This window comes from Cylas formicarius, unplaced genomic scaffold (genome assembly GCF_029955315.1).
Source record: "Cylas formicarius isolate icCylForm1 unplaced genomic scaffold, icCylForm1.1 PGA_scaffold_12__32_contigs__length_19106922, whole genome shotgun sequence".
In the NCBI taxonomy this organism is placed as follows: domain Eukaryota; kingdom Metazoa; phylum Arthropoda; class Insecta; order Coleoptera; family Brentidae; genus Cylas; species Cylas formicarius.
In genome coordinates, this window is record NW_026844225.1 from 8,522,533 (window position 1) to 8,549,538 (window position 27,006).

General features: G+C 32.3%; 2 protein-coding genes across 7 annotated transcripts; both read right to left on the reverse strand.

Annotated features, from left to right (window-relative positions):
* Positions 1-1,900: 1,900 nt before the first annotated feature.
* LOC132708825 (inhibin beta chain-like) lies at positions 1,901-5,861 on the reverse strand. The gene is made up of 4 exons (XM_060681428.1): positions 5,247-5,861; positions 2,843-3,076; positions 2,389-2,786; positions 1,901-2,324 (listed from the first exon to the last, which is right to left on the reverse strand). Exons 1-4 carry the CDS (start codon positions 5,653-5,655, stop codon positions 2,160-2,162), a joined length of 1,206 nt encoding a protein of 401 aa, XP_060537411.1. The 5' UTR covers positions 5,656-5,861; the 3' UTR covers positions 1,901-2,159.
* Positions 5,862-10,873: 5,012 nt separating this feature from the next.
* LOC132708811 (transcription factor Ken) lies at positions 10,874-23,099 on the reverse strand. 6 transcript variants are annotated; one of them, XM_060681403.1, is made up of 5 exons: positions 22,429-23,099; positions 18,848-18,924; positions 18,585-18,796; positions 16,096-16,431; positions 10,874-13,225 (listed from the first exon to the last, which is right to left on the reverse strand). In XM_060681403.1, exons 2-5 carry the CDS (start codon positions 18,894-18,896, stop codon positions 12,200-12,202), a joined length of 1,623 nt encoding a protein of 540 aa, XP_060537386.1. In that variant the 5' UTR covers positions 18,897-18,924; positions 22,429-23,099; the 3' UTR covers positions 10,874-12,199. The 6 variants fall into 6 exon arrangements, with proteins under 6 accessions (XP_060537386.1, XP_060537388.1, XP_060537383.1 ...); XM_060681405.1 differs by having other exon boundaries at positions 22,964-23,080; XM_060681400.1 differs by having other exon boundaries at positions 18,585-18,924.
* Positions 23,100-27,006: the final 3,907 nt, after the last annotated feature.

The following is a 27,006-nucleotide window of genomic DNA, read 5'->3' on the forward strand; positions in this document are numbered from 1 at the left end:
CTAGTGTAGATATAAAGCTTAGAAAATTTGCATCAGATCTCAGTATTTTATTTCCTTTTACTGCACCAGTTTTTCATTTAGAATAAAAATAGATACAGTATCCAAATTTGTTTTTTTAGTTTTATATTGTTTCCCAAAAATACAAAATCTTGACAAGTCAGGAATCATTTTTATTTCCATCATTGTGTAGCTTCATCTAATATATTTTCAATATCATTTATATAGATAAGAAACAGCACGTGTCCCAAAACTGTGCCCTGAGGGACACCGTATTTTACAGGTAGACTAACTGATATGCAACCTTTATATTTAATTAATCAGTAAATTAACCAATGTTACGAAGAAAATGCGAAATCATTATTTTATTACATTTATTTTGATATCTATTAAATTACGGAAAAACCTAACGGTGTGAAATTACCAAAAAGGAAGGAAAATTATCGTCACCAAAATACTTTGTAAAATGACGCAATGGCAAAAAAAATGACACCCGAAGTGTGCTAGTAAGACCTTAACGTAATGACAGAAATGAGAAATTTCCATCTTCAAATTTTCCACAAAATTGCTTATCACCTATCGGCATACTGTAAAAAAATCAGAAACGAATTAAAATTATTAATTAATTACAGTAAGTAAGTTACGAAGAAAATACGATGACGGTATTTTTAGTACCGCGTGATAGCAACGAGATTTTGGAACTGTGACTTTCCTTATCTTGACTAATTAGTAATATTTCACGAAGGAATGTCAACATAGAGTAAACGAGAGTTAAAAATTTTATCTGCTGGAGGTGGCGATAATTTTGCTCTTTGGCCTTACGCCGTAGCTGGCGCCGGTTGAAGAATTTTAACCGAAAAAAAAAAATCAATATTGCCGATGTAATTACCAAAAATCATATAAAATTCCGCAAAAAGCGCATGCGACATGAGTGGGCGTTGAGTGATAAATCGACTACACGACAAGGCTTTCTAAATATAGAATTCCGATTTGTTTAAATAACGGATTTCTTATATTTCGTTCTATTTTGTCCCCGAGAGGCTTCGAAACGCTTGGATCTGGAACCGCAAAAATGAAACCAAAGCGCTCTTCCGTGCCTGACTAGCCACGTGCTGGTTATATAAAGCATACACTATTTTTAAAAATCACTTAAATTACTTAAATGCGAGCCAGTGATTAGCGTAGTGCCTGGAACTCGAAAATTGATTAATCCGGACATATTGGAAAAATGAAGGCCGCTTCACGTGTTCTTTATACCCACGGTCACTTGATAAAATAAAAAACCAAGGATATTTTTATCATTTTGGTTATAGTGTACTATACATCAAGTTTGATAAGCACCATTTTAGTCACTAGTTTGATCTCAGCAACTGAAGAAGCGTATCAATGTGTTGCAGTTGTTGAATGTAGTTTATGCAAATAGAAAATAGAGATAAATTGCTTATTAACATTATTTTTTTAACCCCTCCAAATTTGTAAATTTTCCACTTAATTTCAAATCTTCAAATAAATCAATAGTTAACAAATTAAGATTTTAAAATTTTCTAAAATCTATTGTTTTCTGAAGTTCGCACTACAAATTACTTGCTGCCTAGCAAAAACGTAGCTAAAGCCTTAGAAAAAATACGGTATTGCAACGCTGATATAATTCTTCAGTCACTCCGCTCGTGCCAAAGCAAACTCGTGGCTAAAGTGTAGTATATCAAACTACTAACAAGATGGCGAAATAACATCAGCTTGATCGTTTCCGTTGACTGATAATAACAACGTTTTCAATAAATATATTTTTTATTATTATATCGTACAAATAATAATAATAAAAATACTTAAAACGAAAAAATAAATTAAATTACAATTTTATATGTACATATCACAAATTTATATACATAGATAATTGAACCCACATTCGGCGGCCTTACTAATTATTCGATTAGAAGAAAAAAATAAATTAAGATAACTATATTAAACTTTAAGGTCAGTAACCTACAATAGGAACCGATAAATATGATTTCGAACGCGCTCATCATCCATACGCTGCAGGCGACATTACAAAAACGTAAAATTCGCCGCAGAAATACGCACTCGACACCCGTAGACGTCTACGGATTTCAGATTTCAATAGAAATGAATACTGGCGCAACACTTAAGACACTATCGAATGTTCACATACATCCGCAAGTCTCTACGATCATATTCGATAACAATTTTGTCGTTAGCGTTTTATTGCCGTCCATGTAGACCAATTGTAGAGGTTGAAACTGCGTAGCTGCGCAGCATGGAGTTAGTTCGGGTCTCGCACCTCGCTGGCTGTTTTTTCCCATAACTTTCTGCAACAAAATACGATTTACATGAAACATTTCCCTTGATGCCTCGAATAGTTTTATATCTTACCTGCAGTATACTGTTATGGTGGCTAGCACTGTTCATTATAGCTGTGGGAGTAGTACAGGATCCTCTGCAAAAGTACGCGTTGTAGCCTTCCGGCTTGATTATCCAGTCGTTCCAACCGATCTCCTCGAAGGAGACGTAGAGACTTTCTCTGCAGCATTCGTTTGGAGATACTTTGCAGTCCAGCGATCTCTTCTGTCTGCGATGCACGAATGATCTTCTTTGCTGCGAATGCGTGTAAATCACCAAGAACGGTTTAAGTTCTGGCGAAAACGACACTGGGGACTGACTCTTATCAACACCACAAGTTTTGCACACCAAATTGATAGCATGGACTGGCGAATTCTGATAATCCAACCAGTTTTTAGCGACATAGGTTACGTCTACTTTTAACCATCCTTCTGAAATGTAGACGCTGTTAAACGCTTCGTTTTGATTTAATACACGAGTGTTTTACCTGACAAACTGGTCTCCCTGATAGCGATCGGTTTGGTTTTTTGGAAACTTTTATTCGTGTCCCAGTGGGCAACTTCCGATATAACGAAAGTTTGGTTGTGCGAGTCCATTGTGTCTTTCTTTTTGTGGAACCATAACTCCGCGCTGCTCACTTCAGAGCTACGGATATCCCTGGGCATTTGGAAGGGGAGGCACGCAGAAGGAAATCGGATTTTCCTGAGGCAACGCGCTGCATCTGTAATTCAAGAGTTTTCATTCGCCTGGCGCATTCGTCAAACATTGAAGGAGATACTTTTATCAGAAAATGCTGGAAATTATTTTTGAGTTCGTAAAACGGCCGCTAGGGGGCGTATTGGTTGCGAAAAAAATAAAATCAGGATTTTCGCTACAGGTTGCATAACTAGTTCTACCATGAACAACTTTTGTATTCAAATTTTTTGGTTATCTGTTCAAATAAAGTAAAAACTTTGGTACCGCTAATAAACTTGGACTGTGATTAGTCCTTCACAAGCCTTTCTGGTTTCGTTTTTTTAAATTATACCGTCGTAGCTAGAAGGCCCTAAGTGTCGCTAACTTATTTTCGCATTTTTTCGAAAAAAAAACAAATCTAATCATATATTTATTTCCGTATAGTTTAAAATAGAATTCAATTCTACGTATTTCGCACTAAAAATGTTTACTCTAATTTGTTCAGTGGGAGATACTTTTATCCACAAATCCACAAAAAAAGGTACGCCACTGACTTTTTTTACTTTTTTTTGTTTTTTTTTATAGATCAACCAAAGAAAAATTAAACTTTTTAATGTCTTCGGTTGTTTTCACATGTTTTTTTATTTTCGAAAAATAATGGGAGGCATGATTTAAGTCCAAACAATTTTTTTAATTCTTATTCTCAAAAATGAAGGAATATACGAGAAAAATTAAAGATATAAGAAAGTGTTATTTTGGATTGCTCTATCCAAAATGTAAAAGATACTTTTATCCACGAATCCACAAAAAAAGGTAGGCCACTGACTTTTTAACCATTTTTTGTTTTTTTTTTATAGATTAACCAAAGAAAAAGTAAACTTTTTAAAGTCTTCAATTGTTTTCGTATGTTTTTTCATTGTCAAAACATAATGGGAGGCGTTATTGAAGTCCAAACATTTTTTTTTTAATTCTCGAAAACTAAGGAATAACGAGAAAAATTAAAGATATAAAAAAGTGTTATTTTGGATTGCTCTGTCCAAAAAGCAAATACAAATCACGAAAGAGTCAGCGACGTGTATTTTTTTATTTATAAACTTTATTTACAAACTATTATAAACTACTTCACTGAACAGATTTTTTTCCTGAATGCACAGATTTTAATTCTCATTTAAACTGACTAGAACCAAATGTATCATTACGCTTGATTTTTTGCAAAAAAAAAAACAAAATAAGTTAGTTTCAGTTGGCGCCATCTAGCAGCGGCGGTATAATTTAAGAAGACGCAACAAAGAAAGACCCTTATAGGGCCAGTCGCGGCCTTTCAAATAACACCAAGTTCATTAAAATCGCTTCAGCTGTACCGACGTTATGAGAATTTTTCTCAATTGAAGTTAAAACTTTGATGTTAAATTTTTTTTATCCGGTTTTTTTCGATGAAATACTATTTTTTAAAATTAGAATTGCGCCCCCTAGAGGCCACCTCACAAAATTGAAAATAACTTCCAGCATTTGGGTCTGGTTATATTTTTCTCTATGTGAACGGTTGCCCCGCTTAATTGAGTACTGTATACATTTTTTTTGGTATTTAGCCAGAAATTGAAGTATGAAAAAACAATAATCGTCAATTTGGGGTGATCTTTTGGTGTACGAACGAACACATGCGACATTAACATAACGTTTATCGTAGAATATTTGTATGCCAAGAAACTGATGAAATGTGTTTATATTTTGCGTAACCGACGACATCGTTTAATCACATCAGGATTTTACACACTGCATGTGCGCTGTCAGTGGCATTTCTTAAAAAAATTTCTACGCAGTAACTAACTAAAAAATATATTTCACTCAGTCGAGCACAGGAAAACTTTTTTATGAAATCTTTGTTGTCAAAACAAACAACATAGGGTGTCGATTTTCGATTGATTAAACCGCGGACCCTTTTCAAATTTTATCCCCGGTTCAAAGATTGTTGGAAACTTTTCGAGAAATTTTTCAATCTATGGGCAGAGGGTATTGACTAGAGAATTATTTATGTTATGATTTTGCGTTCTGAAGGGGTAAACAAAAATAACTGATTATAAAAATATTTTTATATTTCGTCGATAAAATGTAATTAAGTAAATCATGTACATTTTATTTTCGCCAAGATAAGTGCCGTTCTTATTAAATGTGTCGCGATGTAGGGTTATGTGCGTATGGAACGTAACTTTATTTACCTTCGTAGGGGAAAATAATCGCTTGAGTGGTTTTCCCGTAGAAATCATCGTCGTAGTTACTCTGCAGGTTCATATCCTGATCGGGAAGCAAACTCTCGTACTCTTTCACGGGTGTCGGTAAATCGGTGACTGATATTTGCGGCTTCTCCTTCAACCGAAGCTTCTTGAGTATTTGATTTTTGATATATTCGATACGCAAAGCGGTAAATTCGTCTTCACTTATGGAAACCATTTGCGACACGGGTTTCGGATAATCCGAATTATCGATGCCGTTATCGTATGGAAAATCTCCACCGTCACTCGTTAAATGAAACGAGGGTAGTTTATAATTGAAAATCGCACCTACGACGTACCGATCGCACCCCATTATCGATACGAGCACTAACATCAATCCCAACCGCAGTTTCATATTGATTTAATAAATTTTTGTGGGATAAGCAGCACACTCACTTGTTTACAAATTTGTTTTAAATTGATGCTGGGAACTCCACTCTTAAAACATAAACTTTACCCCACTCTTTCTTCCTTAACATTTCTGTGGTGAATGATAGATTTGAACCTTGAACCTGATATGTGTCTATCGGAACTAGAGTAGTATAGTGTAAAATTAGATATCGTACGAAGAATGTCACCGCGAGGCACGTGGAATATATATACGGATTTTGAAATATTCCTTATAAATTTTTTTGGAAATTGCGGAAGCGGTGTTACGGGCCACTCGTTAAAGCAGTGCGCAATCACATCAAATTTTCCGTTTGTCGGCTGATAATATTAACGAAATTTACATTGTCGTTCTGTTTTATCTTTGCGGAATAACCGTTAATCGAAAGATCATCGAAAATGGGCGGGAAATAAATGTATACTGAATTCGTAATGTTGCAGCATATGAACTATCGAATCGAGTGCCAGCGTTTTAGATTAGCAACTGTTTTCGAAATTCAATTCAAAAAAGTTTTTACTGCACCCATAGTTCGGGCTAAAAAATTGAGTAAAATTATAATTACAATAATCGAATAAAAATTTGATATTTGTTAAAATTACTTCATTTTTGACTAAGATAATTTTGAATAACCTTTAAACATTAAAATTGCTTTATTATTTTATGTATATTTATATTTTTAAAATATTTGTTTCAAGTATATGCAAAAAAGCCATCTTCATTTCTTAAATATTTTTGAAACTTTCATCGTCATCCTTAAAAGTTTTTTTTTTAATTTATGTTGATGCTGGTATGGCCTTGCTAATGACAAATTAATTTGATTGTAAATTCTTAACTTTATTCGTTTTCTTTGTTTTATTTATAATTACTGTAATGAAAATACCAACTTAAATTTATTTTACTTTTACTCTACTCTGTATTTTAATTTTTCTTATATATTTTTTTAAATTTTCATCGTAATTTTTAAATTTAGTGTAGCTTAGAGAGAACATTTTTTTTTATAAATAATGTTGTTTGGCAATGATATTTCAATGATAAATTAATTTTAGTGATTGTAAAATCTACGTAGGCTTTAATTTATTCATTTGAACTTCGTCTTTGTGTACGTTTTATTTCTGCAACTGTAATGAAAATAAGGAAGAATGAAATAGAATTTTTTCGATGTATTTCTGCAGGTGCTAATATAGCTATTTACATTTACGTTACTTTTACTCTACTCCTCATTTTAATTTCTGTCTTAACTTTTAAAACTTCCATCACAGACATTAAATTATTAAATTAAACTATCACGAAAAAATATTAATTTTTTAATTTGGGTGGAACTTTAGTCAGAAATATTTTATTAAAATAGTGTTATCTTTGTCTGCGTCTTATTTAATGGGATGTAATGTGAATAAGGAAAAATTAAATGGTTCGTTGGTTCAAATATGATCATGTAAATTTAATTTTCTTGTACTCTACACCGTATCTTAATTTCTTTCTTAAATAAACTTTCATCTCGCTTTACTTTCTAATGAATTATTGGTAAATTTGGTGTCAGAAGGATTTTTTTGACTGCAAAATCTTACGTATTCCTCAATTTATTTATTATTCTAATGAGTGCAAATGCTGTCGGAATTTCTTCAGTTTGATTCTATAAGTGCAAATGTACCTATTTAAATTTATTTTACTTTTATTCTACTCTGTATTTTAATTTATTTCTTTTTTTTATTTTCATTAAGCTTTACCCTATTAGACATTATTATTATTATTTTCTAATGGATTATTTTTAAATTTGATGTAGCTTAGTCGGAAGTACTTTGGTGGTAATGATATATTATTGATAAATTAATTTTAGTGATTGTAATTTATTCATTTAATCTTCGTCTTCGCCTACGTTTTATTTATGATAACTGTGATGAGAATAAGATTTTTTTTTATTTATTTAGGTGTTAATTAAATATGTTTTACTTTTTTTTACTCAATATTTTAATTTATTGCTTAAATATTTTTAAACTTTAAAGTTATCACAAAAAAACATAGTTGTCTAATAATTTTTATTTTTTTTTAGTAAAATAGTTTTAGTCGTATGACTCTTGAAAATCATATTTTATTGATAAATAAATTTTGGTGGTTGCAAATTCTTTACTACTCTTAAATTTATTCGTTTTGATATTCGACTTTGTCTACGTTTTATTTATAGCAACTATAGTGAGGATAAGAAAAAATGAAAGGGTTTGTTTTTATGGAAGAGTAGCAGCTGTCAGGATTTTTTCAATTTATTTCTATAGATGCTAGTATGCCTATTCACATTGATTTTAATTTTACTCTACGCCGTATTTTAATTACTTTAAATATTTTTAAACTTTCATCACGAAGTTATCACGAAAAATTATTATTTTCTAATGAATTATTTTTAAATTTGGATGTAGCTTGGGCAGAAGTATTTTTTTTATTTATAAATTAAATTAATAATTGTGTATTTTTACGTATTCTTCCATTCAATCGTTCGATACTCATCTTTTTCTAAGTTTTATTTATAGCCACTGTATTAAGAATAAGGAAAAATGAAATGATGAGTTTTTATAGCAGGTTTGCTTTGTAGGAATTCGATTTAATTCTGTAGAGACTAATATGTAGACATTTTTCTTTTAAATTATCACGAAAAAAATATTATTTTCTAATGAATTATTTTTAATTTTGAGCCTAGCTTAGCCAGAAGTATTGTAGTAAAATAATTTGTCTTTGTCTACGTTTTATTTATTCAAAATAAGCAAATATAAATTGGTGTGTTTTTATAGCAGATGTCGGAATTTTTGTATTTAATTCTGTAGGTTCTTATTTAAATCTATTTTACTTTACTCATTCAAACAAAGCTTCAAAACGGGTTTTTACGTCTAGTTTTTCTAATAAGTCAGCAAATAACAAAAATTATGAGATCTGTTGTGGATCTTTGCAAAGGGCTTCAATTTACATACATATATAGCATACATACATATATAGCATATACAGAATATAGACCATTTAGTTTGCAGAAAATATTTCGAATTTTTGATAACTCGTTATGAGATATCACTACCTTCTGTAGTCAAGCCACCACATGTGGGCTTTCTTTTCTTGAAATAAAACCTTGGGTACAGCCTGAAAAAATCGTCAGTAAAAACAAATTAAAAACAGATACCTACATCCGATTTTTGTTGGGCAAATTCGAAACAATATACATTTGGGAACTTGACTGTTTAAGTGCTAATACTCGTATAGAAGACGAATTCTATATATAACTATTAATGAGATAGAATCAACTTTATAATATTTATCAAAATCTGAAAATGAAGACTCAATTTTTAAAAAAATATGTTAATTAGTACCTAATGAAATAATCTGTGGATACATAAGGTCGCAACCTGTTTGCAACCTTGGTTTCGCATATTGCCGCAATAAATTTCCATTAATCATTTGATATAATCCTGTCTCCTTCACATGACCATCCAAAAAAACCAAATCGTAGCGACACAGTTTCACAATTTGACTCCAAACCGCCATCGCCATGGCCAAATGACTGGTTCACCAGTAAAATTATTTTTTAGGTGCTTAAATAAAAATATTTAAAATCAAACGGGGGCAATCTCTTTGTAATGTTTCTGAAAACCTACACGTTTGGGTCATAAACTCCAATGCATTCCAACTTATAATAATTAAAAAATTAATAAATTCCTTTTACGTCATTTAGGTATTGTAATTTGAAAGCTCAATTTTTTTACAAATAAAATGAATACTCTGATATCTTTAAAGCTCTTTATGAACGAGTCAACTTTTCTACATGAAAAACACACTCTTGTTTAGCTTTTTGAAAAACCAATCGATTTTCACTAATACTAATCAACTTTGTTTATATAATGATACAAGTTTGAACTCGTTTTAGCATCATCTTTGCTGACTTTAGCGGTTCAGTTTCAGACAAAGTTCTGGCGAGACAAGCAGGATGTTTTTCAAACATCAGTAATATTGAATTAAAATGCGACATTGTGACTAATTTTTATTACTTCAAGAGTCGAATTTATTCACCTTGAAGCTATTAATTTTGAAAATCTTTTATTTCTAAAAGCTCCACCAGTATGAACCTGGTTAACCTGAATATGTGCAAATAAACCCTATTAACCTTAAAGATGTTTGCAATATATGAATTGAATGTAAAAAGTGTGTAAAAATATTGAAAATCTGAAATTATGCAAAAAAAAACATATCTTATGGATCTGCAATTATCACACGCTTCATCGCAATTGCTGGTATATAAATATTATTTGCTTAAGACTTCATTTTTTAACAGGAAATAATACTTTTTTTTTAAGTTCAAATTTTGATGACGCAGGGTCATAATATTTTTCCGACATTTTCACTTCACGTGTCCTACTTTTCTAATAACTTTAAATAACCCTTAAAATAAAACGGAAAGGCTTTTTTAGTATAGTCATTTAGCCTTGTGATATTTAAGAGAGTATTCATTGATGAAATATTTAAAAATTATAAAAAAGTTTCTAATAAAAAAAAACATGAAAGTGGTTAACCTGAAAATGTGGAAATAAACCCTAATAATCATAAAAAATGTTTGCAATATACGAAGTGAATGTAAAAAGTCCGTAAAAATATTGAAAATCTGGAATTATACAAAAAAAATATCTTATGGATCTGCAATTATCAATTGCTTCATCGCAATCGGTTGTAGATAAATATTGTTTGCTTAAGACTTCATTTTTGTTAAATTACCACGAAATAATACTTTTTTTAAGTTCAAATTTTGATGACGCAGGGTCATAATATTTTTCCGATATTTTCACTTCACATGTCCTATTTTTCTAATAACTTTAAATAACCCTTAAAATAAAACGGAAAGGCTTTTTTAGTATACTCATTTACCCTTGTGATATTTTAGAGAGTATTCATTAATGAAATATTTAAAAATTACAAAAAAGCAAGAAAAAATGTTCCACAAATACGCAGTGAATGTAAAAAGTAGGTAAAAATATTCGTTTAAACAAAATATTGTAGATCTAGAATATTTTAAATTTATTTGATTTTTATTAATTAATAGACCACAAACGAAAAAAGTACGTTTGAAAATCACAAAATTTTATGCCCCTTACCTTTTTCTGAATATGTCAAGGTTAAAGGTCGAAAGGTTGCAAGAAAAAATGCAGCAAAATGTAAATTTTTATTTTCTTGTAAGTACGTATGTAACAATCTTAATATATACAATTTGAAGAAACACTATTTTAACCACATTTGTACCATATTTAAAAGCAATCTCTCGATTTGGTGCAAAATAGTTCATGGATTTTTTCATCTAAATTACTCTTCAGATTTGATATCAGCTGGTAAATTATATTGCACTACCATCCTGTGTTTATAAAGAAAATCACGAACCTTCTGAACTTATAACTGTTTGAAAATAGTAAATTACAACGCCTCCATCTTAATTATAACGATCGCTGTGTAATTTAGTTTATTACGTTAAATTTTTGTTTTAGTTATGAGATTCTTGCAAGTGGATGAGTATTGGTGACCAAATCAAGCATACGCCACATCTTCACTACAACTGGCCTTATCTAATATCACTTCCGTAGCCCTCACTTTCAAAACGGCCTGTCGTATACATACCCCAGGGCACTAAAACTATATCCGAAGAGTAAAAATTGCTTTCCATATTTGGACGGAATGGTTCGTCAAACTTTATTAAATTCGAAACATTTTCGGGTATCGAGTCTTCACTGTACACTAGGTTTTATTGTATTCACGTTTTTGATAGCAATTTAAACTTGGTTGGCGTGTTTTATAGGGGAAAAGGTAGTTTCTAAAGAAGCTTGATAATTGAACACCAGGCTTAATCACTAGTTTATTAAGTCATTGAAAAAATAAAACAGCTCCGGCATTTGTCAAAAGGTTGTATAAGTTAATTATAAAGAATCGTTACTGTAATTCAACTTAAATTTTATTTCTTTGGTGTGTATATTAAAAAAAATATACTTTCGTTTCAGTTTTGTAGTAAAAACTATAAACATGTTTTATATATACAGTTTTCGATACAAAAACTAAAAATGCTGATCTCGGATTTCTAATCAAAAATATCACTAAAGAAATATTATCCGAAGCATTTTCGGTTGTTGTATTGTCAAGGTTTATCCACATGTGATGTATATAATAGTAGATTACGATAAATTAGAAACATTTTACAAAAATCGGTCCAGCCAATTTTTTTTATCACTAGTCATACACACCACGCGCAGGTAGGTACGTATAGTCGAATTGAACACATCGGTTGAGAGATAAAACTAAACATCGAACTATAAACAAATTATGCTGAGAATTGTCAATCAAATTTTATTTAAAAAAAAAGGCACTATTATGGTCCCTGAGGGTGATCAAGTGCGATATAGCTCGCGATTGTAAACGGTTTTTGATCGGCTTGGTTTATCACAATTGAGGAAGATGTCGTTCTAATAAGCTTTATACGACACCCACATTTATATGGAATGTACAATTACTTCAATTCGTGCATATTTTTGCTTAAAAGGAGGTTGTTGTGAGGACCCGACAAGTGCCTTATTAATTCAGGTAAAGATTCAAACGATATAGGACAGAAACAACAATTGTAACGGCCAGAGTTACGATCATTTGACGAAATAACATTTCTATGCACGGAACACAAATGCTTCAGCAGATGTGCTTTTTGCTTGAACATGGCGACGCAGAGTCGACACGCGAACGGTTTTTCTCCCGTGTGAACTCGCAAATGAGTTTTCAGATTCCAAGACATACCAAACTGTTTCCCGCAGTATTCACACCTATATTCGCGAACTTGAACAGCCGGCAACTGCTGTTTACTTCCCGTTGGTTGGGACGAACTTTCCGCATTGTCCTCACTACTAGTATTCGTCGAATAAGTCGGCAAAACTCTAGTGTCTTCACTACCCGGAGGAATGTTCACTTGAGTTTGACATACGGACCAAGCACTCCAAGTGTGCTCGAACGACTGATAAGTATCAGATAGTAATCCTTGGTCGGCACTGGGTGGTCTATATTTTACCACGTTTTCGGACGACGATGACGTATCTGGATGAGTTCCTGGTGTAGGAGTATGAGTTCGTTCGACAACGAACGGAGGCGCCGATAAAGACAAGGGATGATGAGCTGTTAGTAACGGTGGAAGGTTCTTGTATCTATGGGTCGGGTGATGACCAGCATCATCTAAATTATAAGACGGCGAAAGTGGCACGAACGGCGGATTCTGAGCCGGGGAATTATGAAAGCCCGGTCTTCTTTTCCTGTGAGGCGTCACTACGTAATTATCAGGACTTTGTACCAGCGATATCAGTTTCGGATCGGTTATCGGCGGCTTGATGTGGGAAAATTCCTCCTGTTGCTTTAAGTCGATAGGTTCCATGTACATGCTTTTACGTTTCACCCTGTGGTGGTGGAACTGCGACAATTCGTGCACTTTGGGGGCGATTTTCACCGATGTTTGCCCGATTTTTAACACGTCCGTGTTTTTTACTTGATCCGATCGCTAAAAGAAAACCACGAATTAACAAATTGCAGCCAAATTATTATCTCCCTATTTCTACTATTTACAAATCTTTTGAATTCCTCCTGCTTGAAACTTGCTGACGTTTCAAGCAAGCATAGAAATCTATAAGGAACTAGACAATCTTAACCGCTCCTCTCATTTAGCTCCGCCCCCCTCACACAAAATATAAGCAGGTGCGGAGTAGAATGCGAACCAATTAAGCCCTGAAGAAGTCAACAGGATGATTGGCGAAACAATCGGAATTCAGAAGATTTGTAAACAGTATTACAGTAGCCTGCAGAAGTTTTTTAGAAAAAGTCCCTGTTTCTACTCAAATTTTCTTCTAGCAAAGAGAAAAACAAAACACACTACTATAATATTCTTTAAATATTATCATTCCTATTTCTTATTGATCATTTGATGGTGTTATATGCCTTTCTAAAGCCTCATATATCATGATGACCAATAATCATAAGCATTTTGAAACTTCTTTTTAACATTTACACCTCGGTTAAAATGAATTGAAAATTGAAAATGGATAAAAAGCGTTCCAAATATACCTATAGAAAATCGATAAATGCTATTCTTTTTTATATATTTTTATGCTATATATTGCGTAAAAATTGAATTTATAAAAGCACACCAAAAATATTCTGTATCTTGTAAGTTTTTTCAAATACGAAGGGTTCCCATTTTTTAACGCCGCCATATCTACGTAAGCTATGCAAATTGTGTTGACGGCATGGTTCGTTTCACGACAAAGTAGGCCACGCTTGCGAAAACCGCAATCTTTTAAATCAAATAATAATCGAAATGGCCGGTAAAAGTGGACAACCTGTACCCATCTGATGTTAAAAAAGTGTAGTGAACACTTATTTCTATAATTGTTGATTGGCATACATAAAAAAACCATAATCAACGATTTGCTTCAATAATTAATTCAAACTAATTATTTGTAATTGTAAGCGGCAAAAGACAAAAAAGGAATGAACAAAAGATATCCAGGGATATTGTATCTAAGCGGCTTTTTTTGCGTAATAAGTGATGGCAATGGTGTTTCCCGTGTTTGATTGGCTGCGTGTAACACGCAAGCGTTATTTTGTTATTTTTTATAGTTTTACAGACGACGTTACCGCTTAAATTTGAACTCCGATAATCCTAACAATGGCGTGGATTTCTTCGAAACTATGGGTTTGCAGGAATTTCGCAGGAACCTATTTATTGAATCCTTTCTGTTTAAAATCAATCAAGATACCTACAAAATTTTTGATACTCCCGAATTTTCGAAAAAAAAAGCCTTTTCGTTAATAGTTGGGCGTTTTAGAAACAAAATTTAAAAGGAAAATAAAATTTCAAAACATTTAATTGCTGCAATATGAGAATAAAAATTATTCAAAAATTCATTTTTTTTTAAGTCTTTCTACCTTCTATACAGGGTGTCCCACAAGTGCCTGTCTTACTTCTTTGTTATTAAAGATATACATTTTATTTAAAAAATATTTGAAAATAATAAAAGAATAAATTTGTGTTGGCTGTATTTTTGGATTTTAAGAGTGCTTTCGAAACAATAAGTAGAACTAGACTGTTAAGAAAATTGTACAAAACGGGTATAAAGGGAACAGCGTATAAATGGCTTTGTTTGTATTTAATAGATAGGGTACAAGAAACGAAATATAAAAATTGCATATCTGATTGCATTACTGTAAAACATGGTGTTCGTCAGGGGACATTTTTGGGACCATCTTATGTGAATAAACGATATTGTAAATATTTTAGATGATACTAAAGCGGTATTATCTGCGGACGACAATGATTTTTATTGTGGGTGAAAATGTGGATGAAATGCAAAGAAAAATGAATGCTGATCTGAAGAAGGCTTCTGAAAGGCTGTGCAATAATAACCTTTGTATAAACACGGACAAGTCAAAATTTTGTATTTTTGGTAAACGACATAAATGGTGTAAATTAAATTTCGATGTAAACATTTATATTAACAACAAAAAGATTAATTCATGAAAACGAAATTAAACATTTGGGTGTTATATTTGACTCAAATTTGACGTTTCATACAGGCGATTACGTAATGAATACATTTTCTAAAAAGATTAATGTTATATCCGGAATAGGGAAAAATTTGTCAATTGACACCAAAATATTATTGTATAACAAATTAGCTGCTCCCGATTTAGAATTTTGTTCCACACTTTTATTCAATTTGCTTAATTATAAATTACAGCAATTGCAGATTGTTCAAAATAGGGAAATGAGAAATATATTAAAGTGCAACAGATATACGCGAATTCAAAGCATATTGAGTGATCTTAATTTCTTGTCTGTAAAACAAAAAGTAATGCTTAATGTCTATGTATTTATTTTTAAAATTAAACATTGTGTTCCCAATTATGTTTGTGAAAAAGTTACCTATTTCAGAGATATTCATTCTTACAATACAAGAAACTGTGGTAATTTTATATTGAGAGAATGTCATTTTAGTCATGTACAAAACTCTATATTACGTAAAGGCCTAAACCATTTTAACAATTGACCCCATGATATTAAAAATTGTAATACTCTTAATAAATTTAAAAGACTTTTATGTATTGTCCAAATTCTAATTTGAAGACGTACTTGGTTTTGTCTTATAAACATTCGGAAAATTCAACAAACACATAACAGGAGTGAAAAAAGGAAGTTTTTTTTTTGCTCTTTTGGGAAAAGTTCAAGGTTAATTGAATTTTTCCCTTTGAAAATAAGAAAATGTTATGGCCTGTGACGTTAATTGTGGGACACCCGATAAATATAAATATATATGTTTATTTTTAAATCAAAACATTTTATTTTTGATGGCTTTAAATAATTATTTAAATTACCTCCGATCCGCTCTCGTGATCTTTAAAACAATCTTCTTTTTCTAAATTCTTTGTACTAATCGATAAATTAACAGGGTTCGAAGATTCGCTACTTTGTTCCTGGGAGCCTGTTTCGTCGGTGACGTCATCATCGTAATCCTTAATCTCCCCTTCTTCCTTCTCGTCGTCGTCAGCTTCGCGTTTGATTAACATTGATTCGGAGTTCTCACCTTCAGGAACCCAACAGCTGCTGTCGTCAGACTGAATTTTGGCCTCTTCTGAAGTAGAAGACTGCCACATATCAGATTTGATTTGAAGCAACTCGAACAGTTCCTGTATGTTTTCTAGGTCATTTGACTGAAACAAACACTGAGGTGTGAGCCGCATTGATGAATAAATGATTAATTTGAAAGTAATGAAATATACGGTAATCACTTGTCGAGAGACCAATTATTTATTATGAATCAGGAACGATGGACGACATTAGCGTTACCATAAACAAATCAATTGACATTATACATTCTAACAATCACTGTTTATTTATCATACACCAACATAAAAGTCCTGAAATCTGCAAAGTCCTTTAAACCACCAGCGGAACATGAAATCATTCGTTCATTTATTATTGCATAAGATTTTTTAATTTCTTTACTTAATTTATCTTTTATCTTTGAATATGTCTATACATATAAAAAACACTCATTTAGAGATCTCAGCATTTCCTACCAAAAAAATAATAATTTTTGTTGTCCACTGACTTTAATTTTAGAGTATATCACGCCTAACTAGATTTAAGCAAAAATTCAATAGAAAAAAGCTTTATTTCTACACAACGCAGTGCAATCAATCAATCAATTGACATTGTACATTCTAACAATCACTGTTTATTTATTATACGCCAACTTAAAAGTCCTGAAATCTGCAAAGTCCTTTAAACCATCAGCGGAACACGAATTCATTCGTTCATTTATTATTGCATAAGATTTCTTAATTTCCTTACTTAATTTATCTTCACTGCTCTTTGAATTGACTTTAATTTTAGAGTATATAACGCCTAACTAGATTTAAGCAAAAGTTCAATAGAAAAGAGCTTTATTTCTACACAACGCAGTCCAGTGAAACATTTCCAAGCAAAGCGGTAGTAAATAAAATTCAGAGAACCATGTTACACAAAGTTAGTAGTAAAATCGCGAGAAATTGAACTTTTCTAAGCAGTTAAACCCGAAATAAGCAAAAATAATTGCAACCTTAAGATCTACAAACTTGTAATTATATAGCAATTTTTTTATAACTCTCTTAGTATTTTTCTATCTAGCAAGCAAGTAGTTTTTAAGATAATTAGCAAATTCTCTTTATGTCACTAATGTGCAAATTTTAATTGAATATGTCCAAGACCCTACCACATAATCGTAAACATTCCCCATAAGCATTTCTCTCTATTTTGCGCAATTGTGGATAACTATATGAACAACTAAAAATCGAACGGTGAAAAATTATCCGCTACCTCAAAACTAGCTAGTTATGTCATTTTTTGAAATTTGAAAAAAAGCAATGGCGCACCATTTTTCTTTCTCAGAAACTTAACTCAATTACGCCATATCTACGCGAATAATTAAGTCAAAAAAATATTCCAGAGAGAAGATAAATTCTACATGAAAAAAAAAGAACATTTTTCAAAAATCGCGCATCGTTTTCGAGAACAAAATATAAACTAATTGATTGAATGTCCCAAGATTTTTAATGCAATTTTAATCTAGTTATGGACAAATTAGCCTCTTATCACTACACATAAAACCGCCACATTGCAAGAAATAACGGTTATTAAAACTACTAATAAAAACCCGATTAGAACTTGTTGCCAATTAGCAACATGCAATAATTTTTTATCTCGAAAACAAAGCAAGATACGAAAAAAATCCATTGGCTTAATTAAAAAAAAGAAGGTAAAAAAGTCAAAAATATTGTCAGGACGCTGCTATAATTCATAGTTTTAATTTAATTAATCCTAAATGAGCCTTTTGTCACGACACACAACAAAATCGGTAGAAGGATATTTAAGATATTTATTAAAAACCCTTTTTTAAGTGACACCCTGTATCTTGAAAACTATGTATGTTCGAACCCATGTTCATATGAGTGACACCCTGTATAGGCCCTTAAGATTATAAAGCGTTCCGGAAATATAAATAAAAATGGATAATAACGAGTATTATTAATTATCTCCAAAAATATTATCACTTGTTGGTCGTAAATGACTAGACCCTGTACAAATAATAATAATTTCTCGACATGGAGAAGATCTATGATTTCGTCAACTCCAAGATAAATAATGCGCAATGCTGTTTTATAGTATCGACATCTGTTAGCATTTCCATTGGCTAGTAAATCATATTTTAGAGGAGCAAATTACAAAAACGTAGTAAAAATGAAGTACTTTGTAGTCACTGGTTAATTCTTCTAAGTTCTACTCTGGTATTTAAATGATTTAAGTTCTGCTCTGTTGTATTTACCTTAATGCAAGCTTGTCCGTTGTATAAAAAATCCAAGAGATGCCTTAGATGATTGCTTTTAATTCCGGGAAGTAAGACAACGCTGGGACCGTGTGCATGGACGTTTTCCCCCAAAATGCGTCGAACCAGCGGACTTGCGGTGGCCATGATGAGCTTGTGGGCACTCAGGGTTGTTTTATCGTCGCAGATGAATGTCATGTCAGCAAAGTTCTCTGATGCAAAGCAGGTTTTAATTTCATCTACTATCGTTGCATGGTGTTTACCGTAGTGTAAGGTTAACAGACCATGAGAATCTTGTTCCTCTGAGTACATGGCGAATGGTTTCTACTGACAGAAGCACCTATGAACAATGAAAACAATATACGATTGTAGTGGAACACCATGCAATAATAGAGTTATGTGCGCAACAAATCGAATAAGGTTTATTAAGGTTTTTATGGACCCGACTCTGTAAAATGCACAATCCCTCTTTTGTTTCGACAGTCGTGGGTCTCGTCGTAAACTCTTTCCCTTTTTTTCTCTCTTTTTTTTCTCTCCACGTAAAGTTGCACGGACCCTTTTTACGACTGTTTCGTTTTTGTTCGACATGCAAAAGGTGGCCTCCAAAACGAAAATCGAAAACATGAAACGTGATTTAATGGATATATTGTAACAATGTCTCAGACTTAACGCAATATTTGAAATTGCGTTAATATTAAACATAAACGATGCAAAAAGCCAATCGACTCGCCTCGTATAGCGTTAACCAAACATAGAGTGGTATGGCCTAACAAAATTTAACCAAATTAACACTATAAAAACAAAATGTCCTTCAATTCATGCAGAGCAACGACTACCAAGTCAGGCGACAGGGTCGGATTAAGCTAACGATGCCATCTAATCCAAGTCGATTTTTGGGCCGTATAAAAAAATTTATACTTTTGACACCAGGAATTGGTTTAGACCTGTATTCCGAAATGAAAGAAAAGAAAAACCTTCTCAAAGTTGCTACCTATTTGTTGTGTACTCTTGATTGTTATTTGACACCAAGAATGTATTTTGTACGTGCTTCCCAGAGGCTGAAAGTCGTGTTTTATAACTTATCAAAATAAGTGTCACACAGCTACAAGGAAATGGTTAATTAAACATTAGATTACGTAAAACTATTACACTTTAACAAATATTCTAATCCAAATCAATAGAAATTGCCAGACGAATATTACTAAAGAACACTGTTCTCAGGGAAGCAAGGACTACGAAAGTATATTATTTACTTGAAAGCTTAAAAAGATGTCGATTTTTAGAGGTGTGAACAAAGCAAGACTCAGTTTATAGCCCGTAATGGTCATGAATTTAAACCGAAAAGCGAAAATAATACAATTCCATACTTTTCAAGCAGTCCACATTGACATATCCACGATTAAGCGCCTATTGTGTTTAAAAGTTAAATACTCAGTAATTGCTAACATATTCAAATGCGAGCAATTGATCGCGTCGGAGCGTTTTGCTTGTACGTTTATGATTCAAGGTTTTTTTTTCATAAATTATGCCTGCCCATGGTTTTCGAATGTACGTAAGAAGAATTTTCTTGCGAGTGCTCTTTGTCTTTGCATATAGAGACCAAATGTTTAGAAAGCTCTTTGCGCACGTCTATACGGAGTTTTGATATTTACTTTTGCACCCTTTGCGGAGTCATGCCGTAAGTTTCTTGTGTTTCATGACCCTTAAAAGTTATCCAAAAAAATATCTTTTATTTTAAATCTCTTTTATAGGTACATACCTAATGTTTGTAACATTATGATGATGATAAATGATATCTTTTAAATTTAAATGTAATTAACATATATAAAAACAACTTCGTCATTTATTCGTCAAGTATGATCTGACATTATTATTTATTTAAACGAACTTTTCACAAAGCTAATCAAGCGTCGCCTTAAAAATATTCAGGTACAGCGTCTAATATATAAAATAAATAGACGTTTCCACTTGAAAGGGCTTGTTAGCTCGCAACCCTTTTCGCTAATGTAAATATTTAGGGGGATTTTTAGCGCGTCTTGGGCGGAGAGAAGTTTTTAGAAATACGAAACCCTTGAGAAAAGGTTAATTAGCGGTGATTCTTTTAAAATTTATAGCTAGACCATGGCAAACTTAAAAATTGTACCTAAATTATCGATCGATTATCGAAAACTTTAAATAAAGGCATTAAACACGAAATTTAAACCCAAAGCATTAAACCAACCAAAAGTTTCTTCAATAAATACCCCCCTTATAAACCCCCGTCCAAAATGGTACAAAATCGAGAGGTTTTATTTCTTTTCTGAGAAGCGGAACATTATTGTGCAAAAAGTGAAAGTGCAAACCACCATAGAAGGTTGCCATGCAAAACCGAAAGGGATTTTAATTGTCCGAGGGATAATCAAAGCTTTTAGCACTAAGACCCTAACATAAATAAGCCGCAAAAAAAGGGTCCTTGAAGTGGACATTGCGACAGCCAATTTGACTTTCTACACGCAAGTTTTACATCGCGTAAACTCACGAAACAAAGGAACGCCGTGAACAGAAAAGGAGGCAAAATGAAAATATCATTTTATAATGAGACATTTGCCTGTAATTTATAATCCGACTGGTGCTTAACTTGTTTCCATTTTCAAATAAACGGTATACGAAATATCAAGCGAAAAACTGAACCTTTCACTTCCAAGGTTTTTCAGCCACCTAAACTGAAGTAAAGGTCTTTTATTCTTGCGGATTCGGTAATATCACTTTCAAATTTCCAATGTTACTTTTGTGGCGCTCAAAAGTATGCCTCGCGAATGCGATTCCAGAAAAACTCCGTCGAAAGTTTTTACGTAATTCTAGTAAAAGTGGATAATATAGTTTCGAAACAGCTCGGGCAATTTCGACCCCGAACGAAATCCAATAAGAAAATCGACGAAAGCTCAGTTTTTTGAATGTTGCATTACGCCACTGGTTTTATAGGTCGACTATTTAAAATCTGTCCCGCATAATTAGCCCGTCGCTGGACACAACTAGGAATTGGATAAAAATACAATCCACGCAGTCGGCGACTTAAAATACAATGTAATGTATTTGTATATTCATATATGCACAGCATACGCGTTACGCAATAGAAAAGCGAAGCGATAGCTATTAGACGTAATACAGTCGGTTGTAATGAGGGAAAAGTAGATCAGGTTTAGATAAAGTTTTACAATAATCGACAGGGGGTGGGGGAGGCGCCTTTAATTGGGGATAATTCGGTTAATTACGCTGTAGGAAATAACGCGTTCCACCTGTATACAAGATGGAATGGTCGGCCGGCAGTTGGTGACCTTACTGTCAGTAAAAAAAAATATTAGAAGGTTGAATTTAATTATCTCCAAGTTACTGGAGCCTCTCGTTGTCAGTCACGTTATATTCTTGAAATTTTTTCGTGAAATCAGCTATTCTGAAAATGCGTACCGCGAGAGTTTGCATTTAATCCGGCAATATGATACCCTCGGTAAGCGAAATATCCCGAGAGCTTTTCGCTTGCGACGTTGTTTTAATTCCAGCTGCAACGTAGGTATTATATAATGATAATAATAATTATTATATTCGCGTCGCGTGAGGACGAGCGAAGAAAAAAAAAACATAGCTCCAGGAAGTGGGTCAGTTTCTTCGACCACGGCCCAGTATTTTTCATTTTCCAAATGCTAAACGTGACGTAATAAGTAGAAATTCGAATTACGTAACTGTCGAAAACGATGTATTTTTGCACTACACGTGTACATGCGTCGCGACAATGCGCAAGGGGGTGCGAAATATCATCGTAACAGGTGGTTGAAAGTAAAAAATAATCGACACTCGACGTGATACTCACCCCCCAGGATAGAAAAAAAACCGAAGCGTATTCCTAAATGAGTAGGGCACTAGCAGCAGCGTAACCCAAAGGGTAGTCGTAATCACAGGAAACACCACCGAACCACAGAGCCATTGCTTAACACAAAACACTGCCACTATCCGCCGCGTGTCTTAGTCGAGTATATTATTTTTGGGACACAAGTTTTCAGTGCGCTGGGTTGCTTAACAAATGAAAGTAAAAGTGAACGAACATAAGCCTTCACAATACCGCCAAAGAAAACGCGAGCCGTATCCATTCAACTCGGTTCCCTAAAGTCCTGAAATCTAAATCGCGCCGACCGAAAGTCGACGTCGTTATAAATTAACGCAAAGCTGGAATAAGTTAGTTTTACAGGATGGCACTTCGTTAATTTTAAATTTCTTTCTTTACTTTCCCCTCTTTTCTTTCTCCCACTCTGGTTTTTCCTATCCTTAGCGCGTTCTTTCTTTGCCGATTTCAAGGCCGCGCGATGCAGGCGCGGCTTATTTTCATTCCGCTCTTTCCGACTACATACCAGAGTTCGCGATCTACAGGATGAATGAGGTCTCTTGGGAGCATTAAAGGGATTATAAACCGGCACTGTTGTAATTTCGCATCGCCTGCGTCGCCGATAGTCTGTTTTGTAGCAAGCAGCATTCATATGCTTTCACCAATTTAGCCAAGGAGACTCGTCTCGGGGCCCACGTGGGGCTACAGTCCGACCGGACTTTCACAATGTTGCGGAGAGAGGGGGGGACTTGTTGTATAATACTCATGTAATAACAATCCTGCAATATGACTGATCTTGGGAGCAAAACTATATTGCTGCTATTAAATTTTTATTATTCGCTCTCTCTGTCTCATTCGGATTTGTTTATACAGGATACTCGGACGTATCGCTCGTTATGCGCTGGGAACGTTTGGCCAAAAGTACGATATTGCCGAAAATTAAATCGCTGCCATGTACGGTCGTTTATGTTGAGGTAACTTTTAAGACCAAGGGAAAGTGTTAATATTTTACTACTTTCACTATCGCGTAATATGTGTCTGGTCCCTGGTAGACAATTAAGCATCGGCCTCGAAATTAAATACTTAATCATAATACCCGATATTGTGTCCTCCATTATTGCACAAGGAAAATCAATAAAAATCGTTATAAATTGATTTAATAAAATCACAACCGTGTGGATGTTCACGTTCGTTTTTTCCCTGTTATTATTTATGCGGCTGTTTAAAATAGGTTTAGGTTTTTCGTGGAAACCATTAAAAACAAGCACTTGTTACGTCCGATTCGATTACTGCACTGTATCAACTATTTTCTACTTGTTCGTCTTATTTGATTGATTTTATTGGTATGGGCAGGGGTAAACCTACCTACACATATCTAATACAGTTAAAAACGAAGATTAAAAAGTAACATATCAATTTTTTAAGCGTCTGAAATAGTTACATGTAATAAACGAAGTTGCCATATTTTTAGACCTCCCATTTATTAATATTATTATTATCAATATCTGAAATAGTATGTAATATATTATAATATTGACTATATGATAACAATATAACTATATAGGAGGGTATCAACTGGTTTTAAATGAAGACAAGAAATCTCGTTAACGGAAAACATGAAGATTACTTATATTTAACTAAGATTCAGGCAGAAATAAAGTGTAACATTTTTTTAACCTTTGGAACAGTACGAGGAAATAAATGATGATGTCATGAAATAATATTGAGTGATTTTAAATCGAGACATGTGTACAGGTTTACTGGTTCATACATATTGATTTTCAAAAAAGTTTTCCTGGTATCAAATTATCGAAAAACATAAAGATTGCCCTTTAGGCGAACTGACTAGTAAATTCAATACTTATTAAAGACTCAGAAAGCAATAAAGTGTAACATATCATGTTTTTAAGCATGTGAAATAGTTAGATATAATAAATGATGTTGCGATATTTTTAGACAACCTATTTATTAATATCTAATATTACTATTAATAATATCTAATATAATATATTATATTATTGACTATATGATCCCAACATAACTTCATAGAAGAATATTAAGAATATTAATGAACACATGTTTACATACATTCATAAAAAAATCATATTAACGAAAAACATAAAGATTGCAATTTAGGCGAACTGCCTAGAAAATTGAATACTTTACTAAGACTTAGAAACCAATAAAGTGTAAAATATCTTTTTTTTTATATCTTAAACAGTACTAAACAGTAAACCATGATGTCATAGAATGATATTAAGTAATTTTAAATCAAGATACACAATAAAGTGTAACATGTCATTTTTTTAAGCATCTGAAACAGTTAGAGATATTAAATGATGTTGCCATATTTTTAGACATCCTATTTATTAATATCTAATATTATTATTATTAATATCTAATATAATACATTATATTATTGACTATATGATTCCAACGTAACTTCATAGGAGAATATTAAGTGGTTTTAAATGAACACATGTTTACATACATTTATAAAAATTTTCCTGGAATCATGTTAACAAAAAACATAAAGAGTGCAGTTTAGGCAAACTGTCTAGTAAATTGAATACTTAACTAAGTCTTAGAAAACAATAAAGTGTAACATATCTTTTTTTAATATCTTAAACAATACGAGACAGTAAACGATGATGTCATAGAATGATATTAAGTAATTTTAAATAAAGATAGACAATAAAGTGTAAATGTCATTTTTTTAAGCATCTGAAATAGTTATGGATAATAAATGATGTTGCGATATTTTTAGACATCCTATTTATTAATATCTAATATTATTATTATTAATACTTAATATAATATATTATAATATTGACTATATGATTCCAACGACAACTTCAAAAGAGAATATTAAGTGGTTTTAAATGAACACAACATACATTCATAAACACTTTCCTGGAATCATGTTAACGAAAAACATAAATATTGCAAACTAGGCGGACTGTCTAGTAAATTAAATACCTAACTAAGACTTAGAAAGTAATAAAGTGTAACATATCATTTTTTTAAGCATCTGAAATAGTTACAGATAATAAATGATGTTGCTATATTTTCAGAAGTCGCATTTATTAATACACAGTATTATTATTATTTATTATTATTATTATTATTATTTATTATTATTATTATTAATATCTAATGCAATTAATAATATATCATAATATTGACTGTATGATCCCAACGTAACTTTAAAGCAGGATATTAAGTAGTTTTAAATGAACACATGTTCACATACATTCATAAAAATTTTCCTGGAATTATGTTAACGAAAAACAAAGATTGCTCTTTGGGCGAACTGACTGGTCAATTAAATACATAACTAAGACTCTAAAATAGTACGAGATTAATAAACGATGATGTCATAAAATGATATTAAGTGATTTTAGATCAAGACAAGCAGTAAAGTGTAATATATCATTTTTTTAAGCAACTGAGATAGTAGGAGGATGTCATATTTTTAGACATCCCATTCACAAAAATAGGGATTTTTTAATTGATCTATTAATAACTATATAATGATTTAGCTATACAGGGTATTTCTGAAGTACATGACCCCAACATAACTTTATAGGGGGTATTGAGTGATTTTAAATCAAGACATGTGTAAAGCGTTACTGATTCATACATACTGATCTTCAAAAAAAGTTCTCCTGGAATCATGTCAACGAAAAACATAGGCGAACTGTTTTATAAATTGTAACTAAGATTCAGAAAGAAATAAAGTGTAACATATCATTTTTTTAACAAATGATGGTGACATGTTTTTAGACATGCCATTCACCAAAATACTGATTATTTAATTGATCTATTGATATATATATACAATGATTTGACTATACAGGGTGTTTCTTGAATAGACGGCCCTATGTAACCTCTTAGGAGGATATTAAGTGATTTATTTATATCAGGACTTGTGTACATGGATACTGATTCTTACATATTGATATTCAAAATTTTTTTTTTGGAATCATGTTAACAAAAAATATAAAGATTACCTTTTAGGTGAACCGTTTAGCAAATTGAATACTTAACTAAGATTCGGAAAGCAATAGAATGTAAAATTATTATCTTTTTTTTAAAACCTGAAACAGTACGAGGTAATAAATAATTTCTTATTTTTATACATCCCGTTCACCATAATACTGATTATTTAATTGACCTACTAATATTTATACAATGATCTACCTATACAGGATGGTTCTATAGGATATTAGGCTATATTAAGGATATTAAGTGATTTCAGATCAAAATATGTATAACAGGTCGTTTGCTGTTGTTTTAGGCAAACATCTCTTATACGAATGTACTATAAAAATGTTGGAATAATTGTGAAACTACGAAATTTTTTGAAGTGTCTTGAGCATTTTAGGGTTTGCATTTTAGGTATTTTAGAGTAATTTAACATAATTTTTTATAGAGAATGTCTGAAACATTGCAGAAAAAAAAGTTGTATTTGCTTTAGTTTTTAAATTAGTATAGTCCTATTATGGCCGGATTTCTAAGAAGAAAAATTAGAATATCTCAACGACTGTTCACATTCGTATAAGGCAT